The sequence below is a fragment of the Haemorhous mexicanus genome, chromosome 7 (genome assembly GCF_027477595.1).
Source record: "Haemorhous mexicanus isolate bHaeMex1 chromosome 7, bHaeMex1.pri, whole genome shotgun sequence".
Lineage (NCBI taxonomy): Eukaryota > Metazoa > Chordata > Aves > Passeriformes > Fringillidae > Haemorhous > Haemorhous mexicanus.
The window spans coordinates 24,373,434-24,390,883 of NC_082347.1; the positions used below are offsets into that span (position 1 = coordinate 24,373,434).

The 17,450-nt window shown below is 42.7% G+C and overlaps 1 protein-coding gene across 1 annotated transcript in view; it reads right to left on the reverse strand.

Moving 5' to 3' along the window:
* Positions 1-288: 288 nt before the first annotated feature.
* The window catches only part of ANTXRL (ANTXR like), a 56,562-nt gene continuing 39,400 nt past the window's right edge, over positions 289-17,450 (reverse strand). Inside the window, exon 18 of the mRNA XM_059851517.1 lies at positions 289-5,391. Within this exon, the coding sequence (XP_059707500.1) occupies positions 5,161-5,391 (231 nt within the window). The 3' untranslated portion in view covers positions 289-5,160. The remainder of the gene's footprint in view (positions 5,392-17,450) is intronic.

The following is a 17,450-nucleotide window of genomic DNA, read 5'->3' on the forward strand; positions in this document are numbered from 1 at the left end:
AAATGTCTGAACCCTGAGCCCAGTTCAATTTACTCAGCATTTCTATCTGGTTTCAAAATACAATGGCTTACCTTTGAATTAGACAAAGATCAAAACTCTCAGCCTAGAAACATGAAACTGAGGCACAGAACATACTCTTGTCTCTAATGAAGTTAGTAGCAAGTCAAGGGTGGTAATTCTGATAGCCCAACTACACATTCTTCTCTGGACCATTAGGTGGCTGAGCTGATTAGAAAGAAGATACAGAGAAGCTTATCACCTCTTAAAATGACCCTGCAATAAAATTCCTTATAGTGTTTAACCAGTAAGCACTTTTATTGTTGATTCTGAAGCCATTAAGACTACATTATGTTGGATTACAAGATTTTGGCTACATCTCCCACATTTGCATGCAGGCATTACATTTGCAAGGTTTTCTCAGAGAAACAGAGCACGTGCCAAAAATGCATGAAGTTACATGATTATAACATGGAAGCAGCATGTCAGTTACAGAAATTTGTACCACATGTACCAGTAACAAACCCACACCTGCATGTAAAGCTTCATAATCCCTCAAAAATCTTACTGCTTCCTCTGTCCCACATCTCCATGCCCCAGCTGTGGATCAGCCCACATCCCCACTGTTTCTGAAAACACTATATCTTTCTAAACAAACAAAAAATTTAAAAATTGAGTACAGTACATTTTCCCCCATAAAAACGAAAACATTTCCTAAAACATTTCTCCCTCATAACCCTTCTCCTTACCTCCCAAATAAAAAAATCTATTGTAATCTACACATTTGTTCAAGCACTGTTATATGCTAGGAATCTCTACTGCATTATTCAAAGGTATATCAGTAACAAACTTCTAAAAAAACTACGATGACCCAAAAATTCCCCTTGCCCCAAAACTACAGAGAACTGAAAATGCTATACTGCATTATCACACTTGCATGCATGGATCCTGAGCCACCTCTATTTATTCACCTTGAGCCCCTTTTAATAAATAACTGTCCAGCAGTAACATCCAGAAGTGTGCTGTCTCCTCCAAATTAAACTCTATATTTACAGAAGTAGGGCTGTTTTCTCAGTGAAATGATTCTTTAAAAAAACGAAAAAAACCTAACAAACCACATAAAAACCCAAAGTAACAACAATAAAACCAGCAAATGATTAAAGAGAGAAAGCGTATTACTGATCATGTTGTCTGAAGACCAACAGGACTAAAAAGCATTAGGAGCACCAGGTGCACATGCATTTGAACTGGTACAGTTCATGAAATAATGTCATTCATTGTTATGCTTGCTCTTTCACATGAGAAGCTGATTCTTTTCCTTTTTTTTCCCTTTTTCTATTTAGGACCGTCTGCTCTGCAGGCTACTCCCACAGATGGCAACACATGCACTGAGCTTGAAAAATGGCCACAAATATGCTTTGATCAATGTGGTTCTGTATCAGGTTTAAACACACTGAATTTCCCTCCCACTGCTTTGTGCCTTGTGTCATTTCACATCTGTACTAAGTGTGAGACCAAGGTCTCCTGAACCCACATTTTCCTCTAGGATTTGGGGAAGCATTAGATATCCACTTCTTGCAAGTGTCAAATGGTGCTATACACTGGAAAATACATGGGAATCATTCCCACATGAGAACATTTCTTAGCAGTGTAACTACTGTAATCACAACTGGCATATATGAATGCCAAAACAAACATTGAAACAACAGGCCCATTTCAGGGATTTGGTCCCTTCCTTTATTTTCAGACATTTCTCAGCTGATGGACACCAATATTACTGCCTTGATTTCAGCTGTTCTATTTTGATTTACACGAGGTAAGGATCAAGCTCAACAGACGATAAAATAGCAACTACTTTCTCCTACTGTGCTGTTACGGTGCCTGAGATCACTGCAAATGGGTACACTTCTGTACAACCAAAAGGCCTTTCTGTAGCCAGGGCAGCATATTCACTGCTCCCACCTTTGCAAAGAAAATTCAGTTTAAGGCAGAATTCACTTTCCCTTCCTGCTTTGCCAGCAAACTAAATCTGCAGTGCTCCTGCCACAGAGGCTGCAGCCAAAACTTGAGTTACACACCAAATGCTTAATTTTTTTTTACAGTGAGAATGCAGGAAACTCTATTTATGCCAAATCTTATTCTCAAATCCATGGTGGGTCCTGCTTTATCATACATGAGTCCATTCACCTGGGATTTGGCAAAGCCTAAGCTGTTCCTATTTCTGCTGCACTTGCAAGTTGTGCAGAATTGCTAGTATGTGTTAGCTTTGCAGGACTGTCTATTCCAGCAAAGACCAATATCCTCCTCAACTGCAAACAACAGGTATGTTGGATGTGTGACTGTGAGAAGCCCTGCCTAAGCCAACAGCTCCACTGTCACTGGTAGGGAGTCAAATTCCACCAACATTAACGCGAGGGCAAACTGCCATCTCTACTCAGCTCTCCCAAGATCTCTACAGGTGCAAGACAACATCTGGCTCCCAGGCTTTTTCATTAGCTGAAGTTAACTCTTGACACAGCAAGTCACTGCTTCAATCTCACTGCTGCCTGCGGATAAGAGACTTGGCATCCACAGAGCAGTGGCCTGTTGCACTGACCACAAGAAGTTAAATCTCTAATGCCCTGTTTTGTCCTGGCATGGGTATCCCTTTTATTGTTCTGCCATTTCAATTTCTAGTTAGCATTTGCTGGCTAATTATTCTCACACAACCAACATGAGAAGCTGTTAGGTTCACTGTACAAACACATTACAAATGGTCTTAGACCCACCCAGCAAGGTTATTTCAGGGTTTCCATATTACCAGTATAATGCCCATCAATGATCTCTGCTTGTGAAGCACCGTCCCCCATCCTTCCTCCTGCCCTCTCACTGCAGTCATCCAGTTCCTTTAATTGGGGTAAAAACAGAGTTCCACCAGAACTGCAGTGGAAAATAGGACTTGTTTTTAGTGTCACCTTTCAGCTGAATGAAACAGAGATAGGTGATGACTCTGTGTCACACTGGCTGCAAAAGCCTTTCTATTCATAGGAGCGCAACTCTCAAGCAATTTTTGTAAAGCAAGAGAAACCAAACAAAACCCTGCACAGTTCCCACACACAAGTACAGGCACTCACACACACACACATACTCTTCTTTCCTCTCCAAACAGAAATCCATTCTCATGAACCAAATTATGCAGACCCTATTCAAGTGTCTAAAAAGAATGAGGATAGGGTTGAGTGCATCCCAATTCTTCTTTCTGATCACAATGAAGTCACAGGTCAGCAAAGCACTTGGGCATAAGGAAGTTTCTCTTGACCTGCAGGACATTTTAACAAATGCAGAAGTGCTTTGCTGGCTCTAGCCTAAATTAGGAACAGCTCCAAGGCCAGCTGGCACTCACAACCATGATTCCACAACCTGCACCAATATACATGAGGTAAGAGCTAAGCTCAAGAGAGCAGAGCAGTGCAAGAGGAGAAAGAGGCTCTGTGGTTCTGAGTCATGTTTGACAGCCTCAGCTGCATACACATGGCATGTCACAGTGATCAGCATAGACTGATGAGAGCTTGGTGGTGTTCTGCAAGTGGGCCTTCCACTGGAAACATTAATCTTGATTTCTGTTTGTGCCAGTACAACTTTATATGCCTGTAACAACTGCATGAAAAGGTCTTAAATCTGGAGCAACTGCACTATAGAGTTAGTGTTTTATCTTAAGACTTATGTGCCAATAACTCCTGTGATGTGCTACACACCCACACACAGATGGAGAAATAGGTATATGCTGTGTCATAATGCAACATATCATTATTTCTACAACTATCCTAAAAACACAGCCAGTGCCAAAGCAGACCAGCATAGGTTCCCTCTCCAATACAATAGGTAGTGGTGGAGAAAAAGCAAGCTCAGGTGTTACTTTGATTCACTAGGGAATGCTCTGGGCACAACCCACTCAGGTATTGCTCAGTGAACACTAATAATGGGCTGGCCCGCAGTCCCGCGTCAGAAATTCCCACCTCTGTGTGGGTGCTCACATCCCCTCCTGGTGACACCCAGAACTGAGGGCATGGGAGAGCAGCCAAGCATGTGAAACAGGGATAAAAGCTCATACTCACTCTTCACACCAGGCCTCTCAGCCACAGGTAGACTGCAGGGTTACATATTAGTGGGATCTGAACTGTCTAAAGAAAGAGCTGCTCAAAGAGGAATTTATGTTTTAATCACAAAAGGATGGAATTCTTCTTGGCAGTAAGATCAAAAGAAAATTTATCCAATCAAATAGCAATAGAATCAGTCCCTCAATGCTGCTGATATAAATAACACATTGTCTTTGCTTACTACAGCATCTAAATTCAAATGCCGTGTATGTTTGCTTCCTTTTGGACTACTCTTTCTGTAAATGAAAACTAAACTGCCAAAATATTTTTCTCAAAATTCCTCTGAACTTTGGACAAATATGGACTCAAGTCTTGTGAAAAATCTGGACCTCCAGATAGAATATCTTCACCTGTGCAAGCATGTCTAAACATATGCAGAGATGGCAGGCCCAAAACTGATTTATCCAGGGGAAAAGATGTATCCCTCTTCTACGACAGATTATTGAGCTAGATTATTGGCATATAGTCTTATGTTACCTCATTACTATCACAGGCCTCTTAAAACTTCCATGGAAATTCCACCTGCAGAACCAAAGGCAGAAGGTTATCTTTGCAATTGTTGATCCATATTAACATCTGGATGCAGTACTGTTGGGGGAAAAAAAAGCAAATTCCTCAATGAACTATGTTGAACCAACTTGTAGGTGGCAGCTATCAAAGCCACTGATGCACAAGTACCGGCGAAAGTTATTAATGAATGATCTGACACGCCAAGTCAGACAACTGTCCTACCTAAATAGATCTCCAAAAGAATACACACAAAAGCTGCTACTGTAGCTAGATGATCATTTTGGTTTGTTTCTATACCCCATAGCTCTGAATTTTTCCACTGAATGTTTACTCAGCACGTGTGGTATAAATATATTCATACACTAAAATTGACACTTGGCAATATTTTTTTCCCTTTTCTTTTTTTTTTTTTGCTGACCAGCAACAAATTCTGATATCTTTAACTGTAAACCAATACTCAATAAATATGCTGTGTTCAGCAAAGAGACATGTTGTGTCGATCAGGTTTTGCTGCACTCTAAGCCATGGGCTGCGGGGGTGGGCGTGAAGGAGGAGGTCCAGGAGGGGCTCGGGATGGAGGTGGCCCAGGAGGTGGCTGCCTGGAAGGAGGCTGCAGAGACACAGGAGAGGAAGGGTTCCTTGGAGCATTGTTGAGGGGAGCGTTGTCGCGCAACGGCAGCTTTGGTGGTGGGCTGTAAGGGGCAGAGGTCCCATCCGATTTCACACGGGTGAAGTTTATGCATCTTCCCTAGAGGTGAAGAAAAATTTGTTATTAAAAAGTATGTATTTTGTCTCATCAGTAGCTAGTCAAAGGTACTATAAGCAGAGAGGTCAGGCTACATTTCATCCAGTATCACTGACTGGATCCTAGAAATTACATTCAAACCATGCTGTATAAAAGCTTGTACTTTCCTTGATTTTCAGAGCTACTGCCTGTAGAGAATAGCCTAGGACTGGCTTAAACCAAAAGGGACCACACTGGGACTGTGCTCACCTGTGCTACTAGAGCAGAACATGCCTGAAGCTCTACCCAAGTCATGCCTGCCTTGGTGGGATCCCTGACTGCAATGCTGTGCTTGAAAAAACCTCATACAGGACTATACCAGAGCAACAACATTAGCAAAGACAATCCATAGCTCTCATTTTCAAAGTGATCCTCGCCTGGCTGATGTCTGTGCTTTGAACATTACACTGGGATAGTACACGTGTCTTCTGTGCTCCAGGGTAGATGTGGCTCCCCTCAGAAACACCAACAAGGTGTGGGACTTGCACAGAGGGCTCTCCAATGAGTGTGTTTTCAGGATGGATGTGGGATGCAGACAGGCAGGACCTGATGGGAGCACTGTGTGTGGAAATTTTGGAACAGGAGTAGCTTGGACTTGAAAAAAAAGCACTGGGGATGTCCTAGTCAACTGGGGGCGAAATGCAAATATATCAGGGTTTCCTTTAGCCAAAAAAAAAAAACTTTACATAGGTTCCCACTAACCAAGTTCCAGACAGGAAAAGAGAGAGAGAGAGAGAGAGGGACCCCAAAGACCACCTAGCCTCTTCTATGGGAAGCAGCCAGAGGCTCCTATGTAATAAAAAAGCTACATGGCAACCTCAGTGAGGCACCTCAGACAAGCTGCATGCGGGAATCAACAAACTAAATTCAGCTCAAGGTTATGACAACACCCCCTGAGCAAATTCAGGGGAAGGATTCCAAATATAGAAAACTTATCTCAAAGCAGCTATAGATCATGATCCTCCCCAGCTACCAATGGCTGTAGCTGCAGGAATTCAAAAACCCACATCAGTCACAGATTCTCTTGGCTCAGTGCTGCCTGGCACAAGAAAATTCTGAAGGTGTTTAGAGAATGAGCTGAGTTTCTGTGACAAAATCACAAATCACAATTTCCTCAGGAAACGAGGCAAAGCCATCACAGCAGAACCTCAACTGTTTTGTTGAGTGACTTCCAATGCCTGCCCCTTTGTTCATGAAAACTATCTCTTTAGAGAGAGGGGAATCACTTAAGTCTATGGCTTCTCTGAAGAAAGGCAAGCAGTGTTTCAAAAGAAGCTTGTGAAAGCTCCAGAGCCCAGAAAATGATTTCACAAATGTACTAAAACCCAAAGGGTACCACCCTACCACTTACTTGGACTGAATGGCTCTGGGCTTCCAGAGCTCAGCTGCAGACACGATTTGTTTGAATGGACATGTTGTTGCCTGCACATGAGACACACTCAGTAGTGCTCTGTCCCAGCTTTCACCATCACAATTCAGCACTACACTTAAACAACCGTGTCAATGAGTAGGATTAAATTCTCTTCCTAAAAATCCAGACTTGCTGTGCCAGACTTTGGTTATGAACTCGGGCACGGCAATACTATACTGGGGCCAGAGCCTTTGCATGGAGGCAAAAGGCAAAAGCCAAGGTCTTGGTTACTTCTGCAAAGATAAACCATCAGATCAAAAGAGCCAAGTCAATGCTTTGCTCTGCTCCATCACAGAACTCAAGTCCTCACCAGCACTGCAGCCATCCTTGCGAGGTATTTGTCTTCTGCTGTGCTCCACTGTATCCAGAGCCCACTCGGAAATTCAGCAGTATTTACTGACATGCAATGAATGTTACAGATATATTTAACAGCTGTACATCAAATTCATTTTAGAAGACTCAGCCTTGATATTTATAAAGTTATGAATTTAGAGCAGCTAAATAACCACTCAGTATGAAAGAGAAAAAAGAAAATGAAAAAGAAAAATGGTTAGAGGTGCTCAGATGAGATGCACCATATGGGCAGGGAAAAATTTAGGACAGAACAATCTCCCTCATAGTAAATGCAAAGCTGCAAACCCAACACTGGTGCTTTTGCCTACAAGCCTTTCCTGCCCCTCTGTTGTGTCTCTCTCACAAACATCAATTCCAAATATATTCATAGTCTATAATCAAAGGGAATCCCATAAATCTGTTTGCATTACTTTCACTTCAGTTAAAGTGATAGGCGACGTCAAACTGCTGCCAGTTTCTGCCACACTCACTGATTTGTCAGACAGATGGGTAATTTAAAGGCCATGCGCTGCATTGTGTCATGAAAAATACGGTTGAGTTGGGAGAGTCTGACAGACAGAGGCTTGGATGATCGATGTATGCATTGTGACACTTCCTCACAAAAGATTATCAGTGTTAGCCTACAATCTCATATATCAAAGACTTCTGGTGAATACTGGAGCAAATCCTCCTGAGCACTTCAAGCAGCCATTGATAAAATGGGGCCAAACTCTAAGCCAGTGTCAGGATTAACAGTTGAAAAGGGAAAGGGAAGAACAAATGATAATAAATTATAAGTGATAGTTTGGACTTATCAAGTGTATTTTGTCAAAGGATTTCTAGGTTGAAGAATTAAGCCCTCCACCCATCACAGTCTCCTTATAACAGAGTGCCTCTGTTATTCTACCTAACATGCACATCCCTCTGGGGTTAGTTTATTTAAAAAAAAAAATCCACTATGTTTCTCAAATAAACATGCTAACCACAGGATTTTTAATATTCTCTGCTTGAAAGAATTAAGTCATTTCCTTTCCAAAAGCATGTAAAGGCTTTTAAACCCTGGGAACACAGACAGAAATTAAGTCTCCTGCACACTTATCTCTGCTCTTCCTGCACAGAGGATTAACAGGGATTAAGAAGCCACCACCACCACTTCAGCAGTGGCAATGGTATATATTTTTCCAGAAGCACGGAACACACTGTTTCAGAGAAGGTGTCAGAGCTGCAAGGTGCAGCAATAGCAGGATGACATCAGGCACCCCAGCTGTGGGTAGCTGCGTTATTGTGCTCTAGAGGCAGATGAAGTGTGTGAGGCCAGCCCTGCAGGCTGGACAGCGCGACCCGCGCCGCCTACGGCCATTCAGGCACCAACCGAAGGTCAGCAGCGTGCCATATGGAGCTACGCCCTTGCTGCAGCTCACATCTGCACCCTCTTCCTAATGCACTGTTATTTTGCCTCCCCATATGTCCATCCACTTGTTAGGCTCTTGTTATGCTGCTTGCCAAATTGGCTTTTCAAAAAGTATAAATACTGAAGCAGTGGGATCTGCCCCTGTCCCAACTCCAGCTTTTATCCCGGCATAACAATCACAATTCAGGCACTTTGTACTTCTAGGCAAAGTCTCCTCGACCACCTAGGATGTGCTATTGTGTGTGGTTTAAGGGGGGGAGGAAGGGAGGAGCCTCCTGAAAGCCACCGCCTCATGTTGCTGGGCTATCTTCATCACAGTGCTCACTACATCATTGCCCAGCACTCATTTCCCCAAAATCTTTAGCTACTACTCAGCAAGTTTTCAATTGACAGAAACGACTGTTAAAAGAATCCAGGCAATTCAAAGAGTGCCATGGGGAAGTCCGTTCACCCCTGATACTAGCAACACTTCAGCAAAAAGAATTTTAAAAATCCAGGGCATCTGCCAGTAGCTGTCCCTTTTCTCTCTTCATTTTAATACAGGCATTGGCGTTTAACAAAAATCAGATCCAGTTTCATCTCTGTGCATGTCAGTATCCATGTACACAAAAGTATGTCTGTTTCTTATTTTTAGCTACATTAGTTGACCTAATAAAAGACATCATTCCTGTTATAAATTTTGCTTGATTTTCCATTCCCTCTTGGTTTGGCTTACGGAGTCCGAGTGCTGCAATTTGGATTTGAAAAGGTGTGCATCTGACTGAAAAAGAGTTAGCTTCGCTTAGTTTACTAAATTTTCCTGTCTTTGATCTTTTAAGAATATAATACTTGCATTTTAGAATGGAATAAAATAAATTCTTTAAAGTTTCAGTGTGGCCAGTCAAACCACTAGACTACCAAATTAAAAATGAAGTTGCTCCCAATAAGGAAATATTAGATTATTAATTATTATTTATAATTTTATAATTTTATTTAAATTATTAATTATTAAATATTATTTATTATGAGTATTATTTAGGATGCTGAAATCCAAAATGAACATCATTTCCTCAGGCTCTCTCTCCAGCTTTGTTATCTATGTTTATCTATGGGACGAATCTGCCAGCTTGCTATGGAGCTGGTTCATCCACATGTAGCTTCACTTCCTAAATATCTCTCAATAGTTCAGTATAAAAATATAGCTCTAAATCTCAAAAGAATAGATTCAGATTTTATGCTACTTACAGAACCACAAGAGGAAGCATATACAAAAAGTCATGATCACATTTAGCTAAGTGAAAGCTTTGATCCACAGACCCAGAAAACAATGAGATAAACACCTTAAAGATCAGTGACTTTTGGCAAAATTAACTTTGGGCAAAATTAGGGTCTACCTTGTCTTCCAATAAAGAACCAGAGTGTTCTCGCAGAAACACCTAAACAGAACATCCTAAACCAGCCAGTATGGGAAACTCATTTAGCAAATCTATTTATCAGAGGTAGATTATGGATACAACACCTGTACAGTGAAAGAGATGAAGGAAGGTGGTACAGAGTTCCCAATATTTGAGTTCCCTGGGCAAGTGTCAGGATTAGCAGCTGGCTCCTCAGGAGCCAGGATCTATGAGCATCAGCCTTTGCCAAAAGCTTCCTCACACTGCACTGCTTCACGCTGACTGTGCTCTCAACATGTCATGGCTCATTAAAACCTTCATGGACTTCCTGGGAATTGCACTGATTACCCTGCAGCAAGCAGGCTAGAAATTAGTGAGCTGCTGAAACAGTTTGTCACGTAAAACCCAGGGCTGGCTGGTTTTTGGGCACATACAAGTTACTTTTACTAACTCCTGCTCTTACATTTGGGACTCAGATATCGTTTTTGTGTTGAAAAATAAAGTATTGGAAGTGCCAGATATTCCCATATCACCAGTTAGGTGACTGACCATGCTTTCAGGTTAATAAATATGCAATTTATAATTATTTTCTAATTATATTATTTAATGATTAAATTATAATCATCAAAATTAATTATATGGTGGTTATTTCATTAATCATTAACAATTATTTTATGAAATTGTCTTTAATTTTTATATGAAGCCACTTTAGGTTATCAGGGCTCAAATCAAAACATTAAATATCATCAAGTTAAAATATTTGTTTGCACGATAACCTGACTCTCATACATATATTCCAGTTTAGTAAGTCCTCTCTTGTACATAACAAGTTTCTGGGAAGCTATTTGGCAGTTCAGGACTGACACCTATAATGATGGCGATCCAAAACTATGAAGAGAGAATAGAAAATGGTGTTGTTGACTGAAGAGAAGAGGGTTTTGAAAGTCAGGTCCAGTAAAGCGGCAGTGTCCAGCAATGCAAATGTAATCATTTCCTTTTGTGTTGCTTTTAAAAAGGAAAATAAGTTCAGCCCATTCTTTTCCCAGTGTATTATCTGGTCTCTTCCTAAGGAAGCTCCTGTCACTTTTGCTCCCTCCCTTCTATGATGGAGCTATTGCAGGGGAGGGAAATCACTGCACTGTGGGCTGTGAATCACTCACTGTAACAGTGAGGACCCTGTAATGCCCTTAGGCACATCAGATAAACTCAAATAGAAAATTACAAAATGGAAATGCAAATGCCCAAGGATGATCCTGGCAGCAGCAGCAAGCTCTGTTTACAGCCCAGCATGAGCAAGGTGATGCTACCAAGAGGTGTAACCTACTGGGCTCACCCACAGTGATGCTCATTGCAAAAGGAATTAGCCTGAGCTGTAAGATGTGGGAGGTAACCCAACTTTAAACAGGATACATACCCTGACCCAGGAAGGGGCAGTGATATTTAAAAGCAGCTGAGGCACATGTGTATCCTTCACAAAGTCCACAAAAACCCTCTTATAAGTAAATAGCTGCTTTTTCTCCTTTTAGCAACCAAGCTAAACCACCCACAAACCCTGGCTCACGGGAGCAGCACCATGGAAACACAGCACAGGAAGTTAATCCCTGCCTCACAAACTGAGTCCCAAACAATGAGATCCTCACATGGGCCAGGAGCTGGGCACATGGGGACAGTGACACACAGCTAAGCAATTCCTTGGGCCGCTGACACATTCTGGACCAGACCTCTTGTCTTGGCTCAGGCATGGCTGACATTGCTGCCCAAAAAGCTCAGGCAAGACCCCTGAGCCCTCTCTCAGTGGCAAAGTGGGACCAGCCTTGTTTGTAAACAAGCTGGGAGAAAACAAATCCTTCAAAGTGCAGTATGCTCTCAGACACCCTGGCTGTGGGGGCCAAACAGCTGAGAAAATTGGATTTATGGGGTGGGGAGGGGATGAGAGAGCACAGGAGCTCTTCCTTTGACACTAAATGTGTGATAATGCCATCCAGGGATCCCCCAGGGACCAAGGGAGGTAGGTTGCCAGGACAAACTCACAAACAGACCCATGGCATTGCACTGCACATAGCAGCAATAAAAGTCATCTTTCAGTTCACTTGCTGGCCTAAGGAAAAGTCAACAGCAACCAAGTGTCTTAATTTTTCAGGTAAAACAAGTATGTCAAAATAAGTTTAATTTAGACTTGAAACATGTGTTCCTCAATTTAAATCATTGAGTTTCACACAGAAAAGGTGTTTCAAAACAAAAACTGAAAATACTGAAACTTTTTCAAGAGTGTATTTTCAACTTCAGCTAATTCTACTAACATGAAAAAACATTTACAGACCATCTAAAGGAACAGTTTGAAATCAAAATAAAGACAGTAACAGGGAAAACTGGGTCCAATTCTACCAGGCAATTAAAACAGGAGCTGTTTTGCAGTAAGACTAATAGCTGCACTATCCCAGGCTACTGTAGTTTCTTTTATCAGAATACTGAGAGTTGAATACAATCAAGTACTGACAGTTTCCCCAGATACACATCTGCAGACACTGTTTCCCAGTTCACAATCCCAGCTGTGCACAGCACTGCTTGAAACAAGGGATGGGTCTGCTGGGAGCAGTCTGTTCAGCTAGGTTGAAGACCAGTGCAGGAATACACTGAAGACAAGGAGGCTAATTCCAATTTACCACTGGAGAAAGTGGACAAGAATGAGGAATCTGAGGGAGAAATAGCTCAGCCAAGGAAATCAGACTTTTAAGCTAGGATCAGTACCCTTCAGCAAAACAAACTTTGCTGAACACAAACCTACCATCCAGCTCTCTCATGCCTGATACCACTTTTTCAGCTTAGGAAAAGAGACATGAAGAGCCCACCCCAGTATTGAAGACAGGGCTGTTCAAATAATGTGCATCACACTCCATTCAGCAGGAAACTGCATGCTGCTTCCAGCCGTGCCTCTGCAAGGAAATGCAGCATGGGCTACAGACATCTCCTGAAAGAGTGGCCAGAGTCACAAGATATCTTGCAGGAATGCACAAAACATCACATGTCTTGGACCTTGCTGAGGCTGTGGCTGAGCTAATGCACCGTGCAGATCCCTAACAAAGCCTGTTGATTCTAAGCCCTGAAAAAGCAGAAGAGACAAAGGGAACAGAAAAGTAACACCGGACATAACCAAGGTCTATCAGGTACACCTTACATTCAGTATGAACCTCAAAGTGTGACCAGACCAAATCCCACCCAAACCTCAGAAAAATATCTTAACCTAAACCTGAACTCATATGTGATTTACTGCCTTCCTCTCTCCTGACAGCTTTTATGGATGAGGGTCCCAGAGTAGAGGAAGTGAGGAGAGCCACTGTCAGGTCATGTAATCTACTCAAGGTTATGCAGGTGGAAAAAAATGGTATTTACAAGTTGAGGACTTGTGACTCACATCCCTTGTTTCAACCACAGCACCACACATTTCCACACTTGAATGCTGAACAGACTAAAATGTGGTTCAAGAAAAAAACAACAGTGGTTGCTTTGCAAAAGATTTTCCTCTTTCCTTTGATGTTTGCAGGGAGGAGGACTTTGCATTTGTCCATCCCCTAGAATGGGGAGGGCTCTGGAGCACAGCAACAAAGCCAACAAACATTTGCTGGGTGCAACAGCCTCAGCCTTGAGGTATTGGTGGCTTGCTGGGAGTAGCAAATTAGGCCACAAAGGACCATAACTGATCTTGCTCAAAGTGCAATTAAGTGTCATCATGCTTTCCTGAGTGAATTATGTGACTGCCTCTCTAGAGCAAGCTGGCATTATTGTGTACACAATGTTATTCACCTGACTAGAGTACAGAATAATGATGAAAACCCAGAGATTCCTGGTGGAAATGGTTATTATTTTTCCTTGCCTCAGCCAAAAATGTAAGATCCTGGCCCACCACTCAGACAGGCTGCCTCTTTGTTTGGAGTCTGGAAACAGATACAACTATCACCAATGCTTCCCTGGGTAACTGGCCCTTAAATGGCTCTACTGCTACCTAGAGCAAGCGGATGGTAAATCCACAGCTCTCAGCTTTCCCTGTGCTTATCTCACTGCTGATCTCACACGGATTTTCTTCGTCTGGGATGGGACTCATACAGTCCATTATCAGTGCTGGCACATCGACAAAGCACAGAAAACCTCTTCACCTGCAAAAGCCCCTGTGTTAAACTGAATGGCAGACTGTCTTGGGACACAACTACCTCACTCTAACAATGAACACACTAGAAAAGCAAGTCAAGTTCCAAAGTCCTGACATGGAACTCTGCCCCATTTCAGGTATGCTAGAGACCTAACACTAAGCAAACAGATCCCTGCCATGTTTTCCCCGTGCACTTTGCAGTTACTCTTTTTCCCTGCGCACCCCATTGCCTGCTCTCTCCTAGGAACTCTAATACACACCCTGCTCTCACATCAGCAGAGCCTGTAGCCGTAAAAAAAACCCAAATACACCTCCTCTCATTTTCAAAGTTCAACTCAGAGTGCCTGGCCACCAGCATTGCAAGAAGTGACACTGCTCTTGTTAGGCTTCACTTCAAAGTTTCTGTATATCCCACTCCTTAAAAAGGCAATGAAGACTGAGCTGTCTGCTTGGGCAATTAAATTCCAAAAGGAGGAAGAAAGTAGGGATTTATTCACATGGCAAAAAAACCCAAAAAACCCAAAAAACCAAACCAACCAACCTGAATGACTTTTAAATGATGCAGAAACTCCAGTGTTGCCACAGAAAGACCAAGGCATTTGCAGTTCTCTTGTTCCTATCTGACACTAAAACTGGCACATAAAGCTGGAATGTTCAAAGCAAGATTAGGTTCATCTCGAGACCTAACATACATAGATCTAAGCTCTTCTTGCTGTCTAGTGACTTTTTCTTACACAGTGGGAGACTGTGATTTGGGTTTTTTCTGGAACTACAACTCCTCTGAGGAAAGTAATAAGACAATACATTTTGAATTTTAGTTATCATTCCATACAATAACTTCAGTGTGAATACATCCTCTTACACAGTGTTTTTTATTTCTACAGTTCAAACACCATCAGAAGGTCACAGCATTACTGCATAATTACTAGAAGTATGCAAAGAAAGCAGAGAGCTAAGGAAGGCTGCTGAGGTTACTTTCTGCAGTGTTACCCAACTCAAAGACAATGAGGGATGCACAGCTCCAAGCAAATCAACTGAAACAGTCCAATGATGCTCAGCATTGACCCAAGAGTGCTGCTGAGAAACAAATACACATATTGGCTGCAACATCCCTGTCCATGTGCAAACTGTGGATCTGTACCACGTGTGCATTTGTGCACTTTTCCTCTCAAAGGAGGTGTGCCATCAGTACTGCCCTGTGGCAGCACTGCTAATGCTCAAGGCAGCCTCCAAGCATCAAGTCAGGCCCTTGGACACGCTGTAGGATTGCGGAGCATCAGTGAAGTGATGCCTGGAAAACTGCGATAACACAAGAGCCTGTTCCCCCCCTGCAGACATGTCAGAGCTGCAGTTAATGAGGGATTAAGTAACCAGGCCTTATCCCAAAGATATGTTCCCTTTAAAAAAACCACTGAGAACCAGACCTGACAAAGCTATTCCTTTATCATAAATATCAGAGAAAGAGCAAAGTGGCACATATGTTTTAAGACGAGCAGAAGAGTCCCCTCTCTACCTAACAGAGTCTATTAAGTGCCCAAAGTACTAGTAGGAACATGGTCTCAGCTTCTAGAATTGACTCTTCACCTCACTCATTCACTGTACATCTGCAGTACAGCAGAAGTGAAGTAACTTATGTAAGCCACAGCCAGTGCCTTAACCATGAGGCCAATCCTCCTTCACCCTGTTGTGTGCCAAGTAACACCAGCCCTGGGACTTGCACTCCTGCTTCACAAGAGCCTCTTGCTCCTGAGCATGCCTCTGGCTGCCAAAGACGTGGACAGACTGCTGGTCTGACCTGGGTGCAGACAGGCAGCACCCATCCCCAAAGTCTGTGAATTCCTCTTCCACAAGAGAAATAACACAAGTGAGGGGTGATGCAGTATATGGGCTTCTTGTAGGACAGGAAATTAATTAGTCACTGATTACATGTTTCCAGCTGCAGCTCTCAACATGTCCTGGGAATGTGCATTAGGACACTGGTCCCATACCACAGCAAGGGAGCCTTTTCCCCCATGCCATGTCTGCTAAAGCAGGAATAAATCTTAGAGATGCCTATGTCCTTTAAAAAAGAAGAAAAAGTAGCAAAATGGGAGCCAATATCCTCATCTCTTTAACTTTTCAGCAGCTTTTGAAGGCGCAAAGCAAAGGGAGAAAAGCCCCAGGACCAGGCTTTTTTTCCAGATGACTACAGTCTGCAGGAGCTCAGTGCTGCTTTTCCAGCCCCCCCTGTAGCTCTGCCAGTTGCTGCACGGGTGATTACAACACATCTCCGAGCAAGAGGCAGGGAAGCCTATTAAAAGCCATTACTGGGACTGGAAGAGAAGTAATTGGAATAAGCTCCAAGGAGGAGCAGTACGTGGGCAGCCAGCGTGGCGTGACAGGTGGGTGCTGCCATCTCCGTGGGCTGCACTCAAGCTGCTGACCACCTGTAAGCAGCAGCTAGAGAGTAATTATTAGTCATTAATAATCCATGAGCTTGGTGTCCCATGATTCATCTAAGGAGTCCCAAATGCCTGGCAGAACACTAAACCTCACAGCTGTAAGGAAGGTAAATACTGTGTTCTCATGATTATTTTTGTTGGTAGGAAAACTAAGGCACATAGATGTCATGGTCAGCATTACAACTAATCACACAAAATTTGAGGGTAATCCGACCTTCTGAGCTTTAACAAACCTATCAGACTAAGAGTGATCACTCTGAAAGGGATGCACAGAATAAGGAACCCACACACTCCTCATTCCAAAGGCTGCTGTTTAAAATTCCACCTTCTATGCCTTGTTCCAAGTCACACCATAACTCAAGGGTGAGAACTTGAAGGGATCCAGAAGTTCTGGCTTCTAAAATGACCAGCAGCTCATAGTTTGTGACATTTTTGGCTGCACAGCAGCCTGCTTCTAGTCCCATTCCCCAGGAAAGGGCTTTACATATACAAACCACAGGGTAGTACTACTAAGCCATTGCTTTTTTCTAAGTAAAGTCCCAGGGGTATACAAGGGGATGGTGAAAGCAAAATCCAGTCTACACTCCCTTTTGCAGCTACAAAATTTTCCATGAAAATAATGAGATCACGTTTTAAGTCTTTAAAGTAAATGATTAATTCTGCCTGAGGGGAAAAATGTTGGGTTTTTAGTCAAGGACTAAAAAACCAAAGCTGGTAAACCCAGCCTCTAAGAATTTCCTGCATCAATCAGTACGTGCTGAGAGGAAAAATGGAATGGAATTGCTGAAAGCAGCAACTAACAGACCATTGGAAAGCACCTCCCCTTCCTCTCTGCATACACTGGCTTTCAGTGTTTACCTGCTGCCATTGGAAACAGCCCACTTCTGAACCATGAGGCCAAGGCAAGAGC